The sequence below is a fragment of the Mustela lutreola genome, chromosome 1 (genome assembly GCF_030435805.1).
Source record: "Mustela lutreola isolate mMusLut2 chromosome 1, mMusLut2.pri, whole genome shotgun sequence".
In the NCBI taxonomy this organism is placed as follows: domain Eukaryota; kingdom Metazoa; phylum Chordata; class Mammalia; order Carnivora; family Mustelidae; genus Mustela; species Mustela lutreola.
The window spans coordinates 194,375,152-194,393,102 of record NC_081290.1 but is presented as its reverse complement, the minus strand read 5'-3'; the positions used below and the strand labels follow the sequence as shown (position 1 = coordinate 194,393,102).

Here is a 17,951-nt window from a genome sequence, read left to right as displayed (position 1 = left end):
ACTGGGGGGAGGGATCACCCTTGGAGGGACAGTATGGAGAAGCGGGCCCTGGGGCACAACCTTTCATTAAAGTCTTTGGGTAGAGGGTTTGAGGGTTCCCAGACCAACACTAGATTAGTCAGCTGCAACCAAAACAGTGAATTTTGGTCAGTGACACTGGGGCCTTATTAACGGGACCCATAAAGGGAAGGGCTGGGAGGCGGGGAAGATGGTTGAGCACAAGGGCTCTTGGGGTGGTCATGTCAGAAAGTCACATGTGTTAGTGACTCTGCAGGCTGCATGTGCTTGCATGAGGGGACTAATAGCAGTTTAACATCACAGCAGGCTACTGGGCCAAATGGGGGCCAAGGCAGCAATACCCCGGAGTAGCTTAGCTAAACTCTTGACCACCGATAATAAATAATTTGATGTGTTTCACTGCAGCCTTTGAGAATCTTGTGATGTAATTGAGGTATATGTTCACAGTTGTTGTCACCGAAGCCTTTATTATGACTGAGTCAGGAGGAAGGACTATGTGGGAATTATCTGGCAAGGAGAAGGAACACAGAATTCATTACATACAACAGGGGTTCTCTGGTTGGGTTGCCCTGTGTCCACAGCTGGAGGGATATAGTTTATCTAGCAAGTGGATATTGTTTGACATTTCTGTAGGTTATTTTGGTCTGTTACCCCTTCTATCCCCATACTGAAGAGGAGTATTTTAAATACCTAGTCCTAGTTGAGTGTAGGAAAAGTAAGAGTCTTTCCAGGTGTCTCCAAATTTGGGACAAGTAACTAACTAGAGTCAATGTAGAAACTGATAGATATTATTATCTTGTGTTATAACAATGTTGATCATAAGAATAGTAATCAACATCAAGGCAAAACAGTATATTTATGTTATTTTTCAGAGTTCATCAAGTCTTTTTATATTTTCAGTTTCAAGCCTGGCCCAACCTGGGGCCAGGTATAATTTTGGGTACCAAAATTGTGTTTAAATTCTCTTATTTGCTCAGGATTTTCTTTTCTGTGTTCGTGATACCAGATCAGAGCTTCTGAGTGAGATGGGCACTCATGAAAACAGTAAAACAGCACAAAGGGACAGCTATATTCATCGTTACCTCACAATGGCTTAAATAAAAACACATGTAGCTAGTTCATACATGTATTTCCTATGTTGCTGCTTTTCACTAGTCTTTCACATTCTGGGATTTGTAAACTCTTCTGCTTTAAGCGATGAAACTTGGAGTTTCGGAATGAGTATTGGCTCAAAATAATCCTACCGTGCTCTGTTCTTTATTTTTTCTTTCCTGGGTCATTACCTCTAGCAACTCAATGCTGACAAGCAGAGTAATGGCACCTGAAGATATTTATGTCCTAATCCCCCAGAATCTGTGAACATGTTACTTGACTTGGCAGAGGGGACTTTGCAAATGTAATTCAGGAAAAGGACCTTGAGTCCATGATGATATCCTGATATTGGGGTGGGCCTAATCCAATTAAGAGAGTCCTTAGAAGTGGAGAACGTTGTCAAGCCAAGATGGAAAGAGAGGGAAAAAAGAGAGGTTTGAACTTGTGAGATACTCGTCCCACTATTGTTGGCTTTGAAGGTGAAGGAAGGGGGGCGATGAGCCAAGAGCTGAAGTACCTTCTAGAAACTGGAAATGGCCCTTACTGATAGCAGCAAGGAAGCAGGACCTTGGGCCCACATCTTCAAGGAAGGGAATTCTGTCAACAACGCAGATGAGTAGAAACAGATTTTGGACATGTGACCTTCAGAAAGTTCAGATGATAAAACTGAGTCGTTTTCAGCTGCCAAATTTGTTATGGCAGCAATAGGAAACTGATACAGTAACTTTCCAAATCTGATCTTATGGAGTGTCTGATAATGAGTACAGACCAGATCCTTATATGACTGCTTCAGCCCTGGTGACATTGTTCTACGTTCTTCCAATCTAGAAACATTTGTTCGTTACAATACCTTATGACACACTGGGTTCTTCCATAGTATTCTGAGACTGTTCCTAAGGTAGCACTTTCTCTCTCTGCTTGTCCGTGAGAGATTCCATGCCAGTTTAGGGTCTCAGTCATCATCCATTTAGCTAGAAGATTAATGACCACACTAGACATAATTTTTTTGCTCTTAGGAATGCCTATGGTCTTGTTCCTGTTTTTACCGTGTCATTCAGAGTACCCATCCCCATAGCATGGGTTCCATGGTGGTAAAGACTGAGGGCAACTTTAACTCCTTGCCAATCGTTCCTCTTACAAAGAAATGAATCAGGAGAGGACATCTCTCATCGGTTGCACCAATCAGATCCTCCTTCCAGGAATTAGGATTTTGAACTCAGATGATTTAAAAGCTATATTCTTATAAACTCCATGTGTATCAACATAAAAGCTCAAATTTAAGCACACTATACAAATGCTGGGATAGGTTACTGCTCTTCCTTGGTTTTGTTGTTATTATTATTTTTACTATTATTTTCTAGGGTATTTAGCTGTCAGGGATGAAGCCAACTATCTTGCATCATCCTAATACCTAGAGAAAGCATTAACTTACAATTATCTGCGGTTGCCTTTCTTAGATCATCTAGAGTAAGACTATAAAAGAAAAAAAGGGGGGGGGGGGAAACTGTGAGGTACTTCCTATGTACCAATAAGAAAAATGAGAGTTCAGATAGTATATGTGTCATGTGATAAAAAAGCAATACACCAAGGCTTACAAATCAGGTTTTCTGACTTTGGTTATGTATTTTTCATTAATTCATTAAATCTGTGTGTGAGACAGCACAATAATAGGGTTCAAAACACATTATTTTCTCTATGCTTGAATTGCCTGCTCTGGACGTTGACTGTAATACCTGGTTTCTGATGTGGCAAGAAGCCTCTTCATGTGTTCCCACAAATCTTTGACTTTATTGTCTTCAAGCATGCTTTCCTCCACATGGAGTCCAAGTGCCAAATATAGTCATGATTGGCACAAAAACTTTCAAGCTATCCTGTGCAATAAGGTTCAAGTTCTCTTGTGCCATAAGGACATAATTTTGTGAATTGCATCTCTCAAAACTTCTTTTACTTTTTCATTCCTCAGGCTATAAATGAAGGGGTTCAGAAGAGGGGTCACCATTGTGGTGAGGACAGCCGTCACCTTGTCAAATTCTAGTGAGTGGCTCTGGCTGGGTCTCACATACATGAAGATGTTGCTCCCATAGGCAATGGACACAACAGTGATGTGAGAAGCACAGGTGGAAAAGGCCTTCCGACGGCCTTGGGCTGAGGGGATGCGCAGGATGGTAGAGATGATGTAGGTGTAGGACACAATGGTGATCATCAGCGAGGTCAGAAGGACAAAGGAGGATAAGAGGAAACTCATCATCTCAATGAAATGAGTGTCTATACAGGCTGCCTGTAGGAGGGGGGCAATGTCACAGAAGAAATGACTAATTTCTCTATAACAGTAAGGCAATCCAGACACGACAATTATTGGACACAGTACTGAAAAGAAGGCTCCTACCCAGCAGCCTAGAACTAGCAGGAGGCAGACCCTGCTGTTCATGATGATAGTATAGCGCAGGGGGTTACAGATGGCCACATAGCGGTCAAAGGACATCACCACCAGGAGGATAAACTCCACTGTCCCCAAGAAAAAAAAGAAATATATTTGGGTGATGCATCCCGCAAAAGATATGGTCTTCTTGTCCTCTAGGAGACAGGCTAACAGCTTTGGGGTAACTGAGGTAGTGTATGAAATGTCCAAAAAAGACAAATTACTGAGGAAGAAGTACATTGGGGTTTGGAGGCGATTATCAGCCCAGATTAAGGAAATGATGACAGTATTTCCTGTTAGAGTTAGCATGTAAGTAAACAGGAGGACCACAAAGAGGGAGATCTGAAGCTTTGGGATCATAGGGAAGGCAGTCAGGATAAATTCAGTCACTGTGGTCTGATTCTGCATATCCATCGCATGCAATATCAGTGGCCAGAACGTCTGTGAAAAAAAAAAAAAATTACAGAGAAGAAAATTAGCAAAAATAAGTTTTCAACCCTGAATGTCAGTGCTAAAGATGAAGTAGTAAAAGCTTTGGATGAAGAATCAAGAGTCATTTCACTCACCATAAAACAGGTAGGACCCTGGGTAAATGACACGACTTTTCTCACCACAGGATTCTCATATTTAAAATTTTTGGTTGAATGAAATTACTTCCATGGTCCCATTAAACTCTGGTCTTCATGATGGTTTTTCTCTCTGACCCAGTGCTCCTTCCCCTCTCCCTTTCATTCTTCCTGGTCTCCTGTTTTCCCAGGTCAGCTCTGTGCCTAAGAAGAGAGAATACTTAACCGAGAATCCAGACAGTCACGTTGCAAAAAGACAAAGGGAATATTAATAAAAGTTGAGTTCCTTTTCTCCACATTATTTCAACCCTTTATGTATTGCCACATAGGAGAGCAGAAACTGGAGTTTTTGAGGTCTACACAGTGACAGAGCAAGTAGGTACACGATGCATGCTTCATAATTTGCATAAGCTATTTCATGCATTTGAAAACGTCTTTTGGGAAAATGATCATTGTTCTTTGCAATGTCATGTATATGGCAGCTCAAAAGAATAACAGAAATTTCACCTCCCATTCCCCACCTGCACATGTTTTACAGGTCTCGTATACCTTATATTCTTTTCAGCAACTGGAACATGAGTCTGTTAATGGTAGTGCAAGAAAGTGGATAGAGATGGGCGGTGCTTGGAATGCTCCTCTCGAAATAGTGCTCAACTTTGGTGAACCACTAGTGCATGCCTGTGTAACTCCGTTGAAGCTGTGTCCTTGGGTGTTTTACTTTGTGGCTAATTCTTTGGTTTTATGTGCAAATGACCAATTCAAGAACCTGAGCTAGGATCCCTCTAGGTTTGAAGCCACCGAGTTCCTCCTGAAAGGAAATCATTTTCCCCAGGCCCTCTGTCCGGGAAAAGTAACTGCTAGCAGCCTTTTTTGCCTTAAAGACTCCCCCTTTCTTTTCCTGAATGAATTTCCATTTGAAAACTTTGCTGAGACTTTTCTGGCCCTTGTAGTTGCTCATTATTTGTATTTCCCATCCATTTATTCCAAACATCAATTGCTTTTAAGTTATCAAAGGCCCTCAAAGGGGCTGATCTATTGAAATAGGGTCTTGTACTGTGGTTGCCTTGCACCATAAGTATTGTGACATTCACCCTCCCCCCACTGCTCCTGCACCCAGGTCATACACTTCCTGTCTGATTACTACGGCACAGAAAGGCATAACCATATCAACCATATCTGGGTGGACACGTGTTAATGTTGCTGAGATCTAATATAGACACAGAAGCGAGCATGGTCTGTGGACAAGTGGAAATGCTTTGAAATCCCTTTCATTTCCTGCTTCCCACCTTTCTCACTGCCCCCACTGGAGAGGAGCAGGTGTCAAGGCAGACGGAGGCGGAGTCTCCCGCAGCTGCCAATCATCCGTCCCACTCTTCCTTCCATTTTTCTCGCCAATCCTTTCCCAGCCTACTCCAAAGTCCTCCATTTTCCTTCCTGGGTATTTCTTCTTTGATGACGTTGAGAGGAGCTTGATTTCCCCCGGTGTTGTAAGTTAGACAGGTTGGGATCTGCAAGAGCTTGGTGAATTTTTTTTTTTTTTTTTAAAGATTTTATTTATTTAGTTGACAGACCAAGATCACAAGTAGGCAGAGAGGCAGGCAGAGAGAAAGAGTGGAGGAAGCAGGCTCCCTGCTGAGCAGAGAGCCCAATGCGGGGCTCGATCCCAGGACCCTAGGATCATGACCTGAGCCAAAGGCAGAGGCTTTAACCCACCGAGCCACTCAGGTGTCCCGAGCTTGGTGAATTTTTAAACAAGATTCTGGGATGGTCCGACACAAATGGGGTTGCTGTTGGCCGTTGTTGTCATGGGGTCATATAGGAATGGAAAAAAGGCATCGAGAGCTTTCTGTTCTGCTGTATTTTGGGTCAAACAAATGCTGAGAAGAGGGAAATATGTAGCCTTGCTCTCCTCAGGGAGCCACTTAATTTCGTGCTAGTGGAGAACAAGCTGGCTTTGTGTCTGTCTTCTCTAGATGAACTCCGCGCCCTGCTGAGCCCATCCTGTCTTGGGGGAAAGGTTCTGGATTATGACAATCTGCGTCTAAGAATTTAATTATAACCTTGCCAAGTTAAGGCTTTCATTTGCGGGGAGGATTGTTCTTCATTGCCATTTGTGGGTCCTTAAAAAGTGGCATTCACTTGCACTGGCACATTTCAAGATTCCTGATTTAGGGCGCCTGGGTGGCTCAGTGGGTTAAGCCACTGACTTTGGCTCAGATCATGATCTCAGAGTCTTGGGATGGAGTCCCACATCGGGCTCTCTGCTCAGCAGGGAGCATGCTTTCTCCTCTCTGCCTGCCTCTCTGCCTGCTTGTGATCTCTCTCTGTCAAATAAATAAATAAAATCTTAAAGAAAAAAAAAAAGATTCCAGATTTAGTCAGAAATGGGGACTGATGGAAGCGAACCTGTTTGGCCACTGTAGGTTTGGATCTTTCATGACACTCCTAAGCATCGTGTCTTACGTGTTTTCTAAAATGAGGATGACAACAGGGACAGACTGAGGTCCTCCGCTAGAGCCTATGTCTACAGTGATGTATGTCGACCTGGTGTTCAGTACATGTTTGTTAAGAACATCGGGATGGGGAAGGAGGAACAGAAAAGGACTGAGATGTGGCGGTGGGGGGTGGGGATTAGACATATCTTGGGAACTTTGCTGCTGTCAGTAAAATGTGACAAAGCTTAATTGCAAGCTGAGTACATTAAAGACTTTCAATTACATACTTAGAGTAAAGCTTCATACTCGACAGCTGCCTTCACTGTAGTTTTGGGGAGAGCAGTAGTTATACTTTAATTCATAAAATATACATGTAAACAAATTTAGTGAGACTCAGACTGTTTAACATATAAATATGGATAATTGCATAATAAAGTATACTTACCTCCTACTCTTCGTAGCACACTGTGTTTTCTCTATTCGGGTATGTTAGGAAACTCAAACTTTGTGGGTTTTTTTCCATACTGCATTCCCTCCATTTTTCTGTCAATTCTGTGATTGCTTCAGTGTTGAATTCTGTGTAAATCTCAGTCCTAGTTTGAGACTTTTCCCCGGGTGGTAACTGATCCCCTTTCCAAACCACACCAAGTGGTTATTCAGTGTTTGATTACGGAGTCCATCCCTCTTCCTCTGAATGAAAAACTGTCCTTTTCCAGAACGTCTGTGGCTTTCTCTCAGTTCCTTTTCGGATGCCCACAGCAAAAGTGAAGTCTGGACTTACACCAGGGAGAAGTCCAAGCGTTACAGTATCTGTTCACGTTTCCTGTGAACCTCAGCACATTGCTCTGAGTTCCAAGTCCCATGTACCCTGTTGCACGTGGTGGTCAGGAAGGGCAGAGCAGCGAGGTTTGGTGGTGAATGGAGGAGTTACCGCAGCCAGATCCAGAGCAGGTCCCCTGACTTCTATTCTGGCAAAAGTGGCTAAATGCTGCCCAAATTTCAGCTGGGGTTTTTTTTTTTCCTTTCTTCGCTTCAAGAATTTAATTTTGTGTACTCAGTGAATTTTGAGTTCTTCTGTGGATCCATCTGGACTGTCAGAAGAATTCATGTTTGCATGCACTGAAGCATCTCTCTAAACTGTCACCCTTGCTTAGGTCACCCCTGCTCATGATCAGGTGTCCCGTGACTTCATTTCATGTAGCACCACCTTCACTTACTCTCTGCAGGAAACAACCTGACTCTGCCTCTACGAAAGTGCTTACGTCGGGGTGAACTGCGGTGTTTAATGAGATCTGGTGCTCACCTTCAGAGATTTGGCTTACAGTGGCACCTGGGACTATGGCATAAAAAAAGGTTAATGATTATTACTGCAGTCAGAACATCAGAGTGGCAGTAACTACTCACAGTTAGAAAGTTAGGATCTCCTGGGACACACTCTTGGTTGTTTATTTTATTATTTAAAGAGAAACTTAGAGAGCTGCTTTAAAGCATCAGGGAAGTAGAAACTTGGAGAATTTAAAACGTGTTTTTTTCTGAAATGATCGTCATGTGTTGAAATAGGCTTTAAGCTGCTTTCCAAAGAGATCCTTTACATAGATCAATATGCCTGTGTCCATATTTTAAATCCATTGTATTGATGTACAAGGTACACACGATGGACAATTTAAGTGTAGAGCTGCTTGAGTTTTGACACCTGTGTCCCTTCACGTAGCCACCAGCACCGCTATGATGGTTTACAGTATTTCCGTTTTCTTAGAAGTGTTGTGCTCCCTTGCAGGAAATGCTCTCCCTCCCCTACCTCAGCCCTGATAACCACTCAGGTGTTTCCTGTCAGGGTAATTTGCATTTTCTTGCATTTTATATAAATGCAGTCTTACTTCATGTAGTCTTTTGTGTTTGTTTTCTTTCACTTAATCAGATACTTTGAAGTTAATGCACATGTTTCGGGTGTCCGTGGTTTCTTCCTCTGTATTATGGAGGACTACGTGTAATATAGATTCTGCAGAATTATCATAGCCTGTTTATTCATCAGACGGTGGAGCCTTGAGTTGTTTTCAGGACTGGTTAATGTGAATAAAGCCTCTATGAACCATTGAGGTCATGTTTTTATGTGGATATTTGTTTTCACTTCTGTGAGATACATTCTGAAAAGTGGGATGTCTGTGTTTTATGGTAGGAATGTGTTTAATTATAAGAAACTGTCAGGATGTTCTCTAAAGTCATTGCATGTTCCGTTGTACTGGTAATAGAGTGACTGTCATACTTCCGTATCCTTACTAATGCTGGGTGTTAGCAGTCTTCTAAATTCTAGCCAGTCTAGTGCATGTTGGTGGAAATATCTGATGCATTATATATATATATATATTTTTACTTTTTCAGTTTATGTGATATATAATTGACAAATAAAATTGCATATATTTAAAGTGTTTATCATGAAGTCTTGACATAAATCTATATTTTGGGAAATGATTATCACAATCAACTACCTGACACATTTTCACCTCATATTGTTACTTTTTTTGGTGAGTGTGTTTAAACTAGCTACTATTTAGCAAATTTCAAGCACACAATACAGTATTATTAAGTGTGGTCACCACCACACTGTATGTTAGACACCCAGAATTTATTCATCTTATAATGGAAGGCTTTGTGCCCTTGGCTACCATCTCCCCATTTTCCTCTATTCCGCATGTGAGTGAAATCATAAGGTATTTGTCTGACATGTTTATAGCAGCCTTATCTACAACAGTCAAATTATGAAACAGCTCAAGTGTCCACTGACTGATGAATGGATAAAGAAGAGGTGGTGTAATGATGGGATATTATTCAGCCGTAAGAAAAGAATGAAATCTTGCCACATTTTGCAACAACATGGTTGGAACTATAAAGTATAATACTAAACGAAATCAGTCAGAGAAAGACAAATGCCGTAGGACTTCACTCCTCTGTGGAATTTAAGAAACAAAACAAATGAACAGGGGCACCTGGGTGGCTCAGTGGGTTAAAGCCTCTGCCTTCAGCTCAGGTCATGGTCTCAGTGTTCTGGAATCGAGCCCCGCATCGGGCTCTTAGCTCAGCGGGAAGCCAGCTTCCCCCTCTCTTTCTCTCTCTCCCTCTGCCCTCTCTGCCTACTTGTGATCTCTGTCAAATAAATAAATAAAATGTTTTTTAAAAGAAAAGAAACAAAACAAATAAACAGAGGGGATAGGGAAAGAGAGGTAACTGAGGAAACAGACTCTTTAACTATAGAGAAGAGACGGTTCCCAGAGGGGTGGTGGGTAGGGGGAGGGGTGAAATATGTTTTGGGGATTCAGAAGCACATTGTTGTGATGAGCACTGGGTGCTGTACGGGAGTGTGGTATCACTATATTGAATACCTGAAACTAATATTTCATTGTACGTTAACAAGTAGGAATTTAAATAAAACTTTTTTTAAAAGATTAAAAAAAAACTTATAAAACTTGCTCTGCTGATAGAGACAGAGGCCCTAGATGGCATCTGAAACTCTAGAATAATTTATTGTTGGAGAACATTTTCTATTGGTCAATGACTTTAAAAGGATGAAAAGTTTTTTAAGCATTAATTTTCTTTTAAATAGATAAAGCAGAATATCATGAAAATCCCCAAGGAAACCCTAGCAGGTCAATTTGGCACCGCCTAAAACTTTGTAATTGTGATTAGGTCGTTCAAAACCAACATTCTTTTGTAACAATATTATTAATTAACTTCCTTTGACCCATATCCCCAAGAGCTGTTTTCATCTAAATCTCCAAGGAAAATAAGCCCATGAAAAAGCATAGTTCATCCACTTGTGAAAAAAAAATTCACAGAAGAGAGGAAACTTTTTTTTTTTAAGATTTTATTTATTAATTTGACAGAGAGAAATCACAAGTAGACAGAGAGGCAGCCAGAGAGAGAGAGAGGGAAGCAGGCTCCCTGCTGAGCAGAGAGCCCGATGCGGGACTCGATCCCAGGACTCTGAGATCATGACCTGAGCCGAAGGCAGCGGCTTAACCCACTGAGCCACCCAGGCGCCCCGAGAGGAAACTTTATAGAGAAAAAAGAATAGAGCAACTTTTTAGAAAATATACAACTCAACTTTAATCTTCACAATTCAGTGTATTCAAGACTATTTAGTAAAATCTCCGGTGGAAAATTTAGTATTCTAGTAACCTTAAAGGGGGACCACGATACCAAAAACTATACTAAGATCCCCTCACCAGGCTGTGGCTTGGCAAGGATGGCGTAAGAAGGATTCTGCATCAGCCACATCTGAGTTAGTTGTATTGGATTTTATATCCAAAACAGCCCAGTTACTAAATAATTCGAATAATTGAGATTTAACCAAAGACTCAGAACTAGCCTTCTTGTACGAGAGAAAATACCTGTGAATTAAGAATCAATGATTTTCCAGGATAATTTTTTTAAAAAGAATCAGGGACGATCTACTGATTATTCCTGCAAGGTTTTCCAGGTTCTTAACACTTTACTACCACATTCTCTACTACAAAACCAGACTCTAGAATCATTTTGTGTGGAACTCATCAGGGTTCCTAGATCATTAGGGTGTTTAAGGGTTACTGTGGTGAAAAAAGTGTTTGGTTGGAAAAGTCAGAACGTGAACGTGTATTTGGAATTTACAAAGACAGAATTTTCCGTTCAAGATGAGAGCTTTTCATTCAGCCAGTGCTAAAGCAAGGTAGAGATTTCCCACTCACTGAAGTCGTCCAAGCCATGGCTGGAAGGATATGTGGTGAGGATGGTAATCACAGGGACACACACTGCGGTTAGGCGGTTCAGTGACCTAGTCAATTTTATTTTATCTTTAAGATATGTTTCCAGGAGCTAGACGTAGAAATAGAAATGGCAAGAGAACAATTTCAAAGTACAATATCTAGAGTAGATTCAGGCACACACAATAATCACAGTTGGACCCTCTTGCTGTCTCCATGTACGAAACATGCTGGATGAATCTTAAATCATCTATATAATCGATAAAATGTAAGTATACTTTTTCACCTATGTTTTATTGACGAATATAGCACTTATGTTAAATGTATCTTCTCGTGTGTAGTCTCTCTGATCTGTCATATTCTTAGTGGGGTCAGATACAAATCTGGGGGATTCAGATTAAGGATGCACTAAGAATATTCTTCAAATTAAACTTTCCATAATTTGATGTTATTTATTCAAGAAACAGATCACTCTAATTTTTCATCTCCTTTGAGTTTATCTCAATCCCTTCTGAACAAAGCTATTTTTTAGCAAGATTCTGTTAGATATTGCCACACATATGATTTAATTTAAACCTCACAGTAGCTCATCTTGAATGTTATATTCATTTAACACTTGAATCTGGAAGTGTGAATAATCATTTTGAACAGCCTCATGGAAATAATAATACAACACACACACAAAACAGACTCTCAGTGCCTCAGACAGAAAGTTCACATGAGATTTCACTTGCTATTACATTGGTATCAGTATTCATGATTAGCCACTTCTGTGCGATGATTTATAGAAATATTTGAGAGCTTGTATGAGTTTGAACACATACACACATCCATAATATCATCACCACAATTAAGGAGACAGACACACGCCAGACCTCCCACAGTTTCCTTCACACAATCACTTGTAAGGGACATATACTGTCTGATTCCATCGATGGCCCCGTGAGATAGTCAGCTGGTTGTTTGGTGTTGGTTAACCTAGATGATCAACATTTCCTTCCTGTATAGATAATGACTGAGTAAATATTCTTGCACATAAATCACATAAAACTCATCAAATTGTGCCTATTAAATATGGGCTGTTCTTCGTTGTTGTTTTTTAAGATTTTAAGTAATCTCTATTCGCAACATGGGGCTTGAACTCACTACCCTGAGATCAGCAGTCCCATGCTCCACCAGATGAGCCAACCGGGGAACCCATGAGCAGTTCTTTGTGTATCAGTTGTACCTCGAAAAAGCTGATATTAAAAAATGAGTGTGCAGGGGCACCTGGGTGGCTCAGTGGGTTTAAGTCTCTGCCCTGGGCTCAGGTCATGATCGCAGGGTCCTGGGATCAAGCCCCGAATCGGGCTCTCTGCTCAGCGGGGAGCCTGCTTCCTCTCTCTCTCTCTGCCTGCCTCTCTAACTACTTGTAATCTCTATCAAATAAATAAATAAAATCTTTTAAAAAAATGAGTGTGCAGCGTTCTAGTAATTGATATGGAAGGATGATGATTATTATTTAAAGAAAAGCCCATTACAAAATAGTATGTCAGCCTCATTTATTTTAGATACATATGTAAGTAATTTAATTTTGAAATGGCATGGAAATACATTCGCCAAAATATAACAGGTTTGCTCACAGATTGTAATTTTGTTTTTCGCACTTGCATATTCAAATTCTTTGCACTGAAAAATGTGAGGTTTTTTTTTTGTGGGATTTTTCGGTAATGGGAAACACAAAATGAAATAGGAAGGCAAAATTGTTATCTTAGTAAAGGAGTAGGAGGGGAGGTGGGCAAAAGGAAAAAGAGGGGAATATCATTTAACTTATTTGTTAAGGAGGTGCTCAGTAAAACCTAGACAAAGACAGCATGGACGTTAGAGCATTGGTGCGTTTAACCTAAAATGAGAATACCGGTGCCAGAGAACATTTCTCAGATATTGGGATAAAGAACAACTAGATAATCTTGATGTAGTTTTATTATTTCAACTAATCAAGTAAATAAAGTGAGCTACATTGTCTCTATTTTACCTCCTGTGTATATTCTGTACCTCTTTGATTTTATCACATTGTCTAGTGTCCCCTTAAATAATCAGTCAGAAATAAATCAGACAGACAAAGACAATTTTACTTACCTGTGGAATCTAAAAAACAAAACAGGGACGCCTGGGTGGCTCAGTTGGTTAAGCAGCTGCCTTCGGCTCAGGTCATGATCCCAGCGTCCTGGGATCGAGTCCCACATCGGGCTCCTTGCTCAGCAGGGAGCCTGCTTCTCCCTCTGCCTCTGCCTGCCATTCTGTCTGCCTGTGCTCACTCTCTCCCCCTCTCTCTCTCTGATAAATAAATAAAAAAATAAATAAATAAATAAAATAAAATAAAAATAAAAAACAAAACAAATGAACAAAATAACAGGCTTGTAAATAAGACAACAAGCCGGTGGTTGTCAGAGGGGAGGTGGTGGGAAAATGGGATTAAGAGGGATAAACTTCTAATCATAAAATATATAGGTCACAGAGATGAAAAGTATAGTATGTGGAATATAATCAAGTATATTGTAGTAACGTATGGTGTCCCATGGTAGCTATACTTATCGTGATGAAACCAAGTAATACATAGAACTACTGGATGAATATGTTGTACACCTGAAATGTTATGTGTTCACTATACTTCAATAAAAAAAATAATCAGCCAGATATGTGATATATTGCTTACATACTTTGGAGAAGGTAGGTGTGGACCCAGGGTGTAGCCTAATTATAAGATACTCACTATGCCCTTTTGATGTGTCATCTAAAGTGATTAGCAGGAGCCAGGAACCATTGTTCCTTTCAGATACTTCCAGTCTATTTCCATGGATCTATGTATGTGAAAAAAAGACTTTCAAAGCTGAGACTCTGGAGATCACCAAATATGGGAAAAAGGAAATCAACCTTTATCTCGTGCGGCGGGTCACCAATGACAACTGTTCAAGTGAAAGAAAATTTGTTATAGAAAAGGCTAGAAAGTATTTAAAAGAATTTCCCTCTCATAGACTGTAAACTTCAAAAAAAAAAATAGTTCTTGTTAAAGTGTGAGTCGGTACTTTTTTTTTTTTTAATATTTTATTTATTTATTTGACAGACAGAGATCACAAGTAGGCAGAGAAGCAGGCAGAGAGAGAGGAGGAAGCAGGCTCCCCGCTGAGCAGAGAGCCCAATGCGGGGCTTGATCCCAGGACCCTGGGATCATGACCTGAGCTGAAGACAGAGGCTTTAAACCACTGAGCCACCCAGGTGCCCCATGAGTCGGTACTTTAGAGCACATATTTAACTGGGAAAATGAAGCTGGGTGCACTGAAGAGAAATTTCATTTAATGAGAATGAATAGAATTTTATCAGAGGAAGGAAGCTGAGAGGACTTTTTAAACCATTCTTCTCTCTTCATTTTATGGAAAAAGTTGTGTCTAAATGGTATTTTCATTTTCCCAAGGATGCCCAATAATGATCTTTCTTTCTTTTTTTTTTTTTTAAGATTTTATTTATTTATTTGACAGACAGAGATCACAAGTAGGCAGAGAGGCAGGCAGAGAGAGAGCAGGAAGCAGGCTCCCTGCTGAGCAGAGAGCCCGATGTGGGGCTTGATCCCAGGACCCTGGGATCATGACCTGAGCCGAAGGCAGAGGCTTTGACCCACTGAGCCACCCAGGCGCCCCAATAATGATCTTTCAATTGAGGTTTAAGCCCTTGACCCATCTTCCAATGGAAGACACAGTCCACAACACATTTTCTACAGATATTTATAAACATACCTCCTAGGCTGATTTTCCTTTTCTTGTTTTTTAAGGGAGACCATGCCTACCGTGTAGCCACAGCCATGGGAAATCGGAGCACCGTGACTGAATTCACCCTGATCGCCTTTCCTGCTCTCCTAGAACTTCGAATCTTCCTCTTTGTGGTTCTTTTGCCGACTTACACATTAACGGTCACAGGAAACATTATTATCATCTTCCTAACATGGACCAATAATCATCTGCAAACCCCAATGTACATTTTCCTCAGTAATTTGTCCTGTTTAGATATTTTATACACCACGGTTGTCACTCCAAAGTTGCTAGCCTGCCTCCTAGGAGAGAAGAAGACCATACCTTTTGTTGGCTGCATCACTCAAACATATTTCTACTTCTTTCTGGGGACAGTGGAGTTTATCCTCCTGGCGGTGATGTCCTTTGACCGCTATGTGGCCATCTGTAACCCCTTGCGCTATACCATCATCATGAACAGCAGGGTCTGTCTCCTGCTGGTCCTGGGCTGCTGGGTGGGAGCCTTCCTGTCTGTGCTGGTACCAACCATTGTGGTGACAAGGCTACCTTACTGTAAAAAAGAAATTAATCATTTTTTCTGTGACATTGCCCCTCTTCTGCAGGTGGCCTGTGTAGATACGCACCTCATTGAGCAGATCAACTTTCTCCTATCTGCCCTTGTCATCCTGAGCTCTCTGACATTCACGACTGGGTCCTACACCTACATCATCTCTACCATCCTGCACATCCCCTCAGCCCAAGGCCGTCGAAAAGCTTTTTCTACCTGCGTTTCTCACATCACGGTTGTGTCCATTGCCTATGGGAGCAACATCTTTGTGTACGTGAGACCCAATCAGAACTATTCCCTGGATTTTGACAAGGTAGCTGCTGTTCTCATTACAGTGGTGACCCCTCTTCTGAACCCTTTTATTTATAGCTTGAGAAATGAAAAGGTGAAAGAAGTGTTGAGAGAGACAATGAACAGAGTCATGTCCTTGATACTTAGGAAAACTTGACATTAGTGTTCATTATATCACACACCATTTTTTATCTTCAGCACATTCATTCTGCATCAATATAGTGCCAGGTGGACATTTCAGAAACCCGAGACTGTGTCAACAGAATGAGCAATGGCCATACCAGACTGAAGGACATTCTGCTTACATCTAGGGGAAAAAAAAAAATCTAACCCACCAACCCTTGTATATTCATGGCTTTAAATCATGAAACATCATCTACATAATACCCAGAGGTTTCCAAATCCAGTCTTGGCTCCATCGGTTTATTTTCCAGATGACTTTGACCATGTCACAACTCATCTGAGCCTTGATGTCTCCATCTCTAAATGAAATAATAGATAAAAGTGTATTATGACTCGTAGCAAGACATGCGAAGTTAGAGCATTTTAATTTCTTGGGTTAGGCACTCTTGAAAATGTCAAGAGATTCAGTTTTCACCTTTTGTTCCATTTACCTAGATTGAGTAAATATGATGTGAGAAGTGAGGGGAACAGAGGTAAGTCAGACTCAGGATGCCATCAAGCTTCTGGCTATAAACCTGAGTGAGTGCTCTCTTCGGCAGCACATACACTAAAATTAAAACAAGGCAAAGAAGATCACCTTTCCTGCACAAGGAAAATATGCAAATCTGTGAAGCATTCCATATCATTTGGTGGCAGATGATAACTAGACTAAAAATATGGAATCACTATGGTGGCAGATGATAACTAGACTAAAAATATGGAATCACTACGATGTATACCTGAAAATAACTTGTATGTCATTTACAATTCAATTTAAAAAACAAGGTGTGCCTTGGTGGCTCAGTGGGTTAAGCCTCTGCCTTTGGCTCAGGTCATGATCCCAGGGTCCTGGGATCGAGCCCCACATCAGGCTCTCTGCTCAGTGGGGAACCTGCTTCCGCCTCTCTCTCTGCCTGCCTCTCTGGCTACTTGTGATCTCTCTCTCTCTCTCTCTCTGTCAAATAAATAAATAAAATCTTTGAAAAAAAAAAAAGGTACTAAACAAAAGAAGGAAAGAAAGAAAAAAAAAGAGAGAAAGAAAACCTGAGTGAAAAATAGAGATATTTGCTAAGAAAAGGAACATAAGAAGGGCAGGTCATGAGTGACTTTGGTAAAATGTTTAGTAGAATTCTGGGGGTGAAAGTCAAAATAAAGTAAGGAGAATAGCCTGCATATATAAAGAAACAGAATATAAATATAGTGAACACTTTTAAGAAGGTTAACTGAGACAATAAACCGTATGGTAATATGAAAGTAACATGGGTTAGAAAATATTATTTTCTGACAGGAGATGTGTTTGCTTTTTAAAATATTGATTAGAGGAGTATAGTCGAGGCCTTAGGCTGAGGCAATCAGTGAATGACTGATATGATGGGTTACCAGAAACTGTCAAAGGTAAGGACATCAAGAACATGAGGAAAAGGATAGTTACTGGCAAAAGTTTGTGCTGCATGCTGACAAATAGGGAGGGAGGGATGCAGAATGGAACCCATAGCAACCAGGTGAGAATTGTCACAGTCCTTTTAGATGGATGGCCCAAAGTGAAAACGAAGAAGAGACTAAGCACCTAACTTCAGGTAGAAAAATGGCCAAAGAAAAAGCATAATTTTTAATAATGTGTGCAGAATACAGCAAATGAGCCAGGTCCATCAGTGAGTAATATCATGTGTAATTATATTTCCAAGGAAATTACTCATTCTTCCACTTTCCAAGTATTGTTTGGTGCCTATAATGTACCAATAAGCATAAGAGACAAAACTTCTGCCCCCACTGGATATAAATTACAATAGAGGGAGACATACAGTAAGAAACTGGCCCAGAAAAATTATAGAAAATTTACATGGTGACAAAAATTATGGAGAAAAATAAGGCAGGGAAGGGGAATTAAAGGTTTGGGGATAGAGTT

General features: G+C 40.7%; 2 protein-coding genes and 1 non-coding gene across 3 annotated transcripts; 2 read left to right on the top strand and 1 right to left on the bottom strand.

Annotated features, from left to right (window-relative positions):
- Positions 1–2,995: 2,995 nt before the first annotated feature.
- On the bottom strand, positions 2,996–3,943 carry LOC131820433 (olfactory receptor 6M1-like). The gene has a single exon (XM_059156034.1). It carries the CDS (start codon positions 3,941–3,943, stop codon positions 2,996–2,998), a length of 948 nt encoding a protein of 315 aa, XP_059012017.1.
- Positions 3,944–15,098: 11,155 nt separating this feature from the next.
- Positions 15,099–16,040, top strand: LOC131820428 (olfactory receptor 6M1). Its single transcript, XM_059156022.1, has one exon. The coding sequence runs from the start codon at positions 15,099–15,101 to the stop codon at positions 16,038–16,040; it is 942 nt and encodes a 313-aa protein (XP_059012005.1).
- A 549-nt stretch (positions 16,041–16,589) lies between these two features.
- On the top strand, positions 16,590–16,693 carry LOC131822974 (U6 spliceosomal RNA). Its single transcript, XR_009350428.1, has one exon. It is a non-coding gene; the product is annotated as a U6 spliceosomal RNA (small nuclear RNA).
- Positions 16,694–17,951: the final 1,258 nt, after the last annotated feature.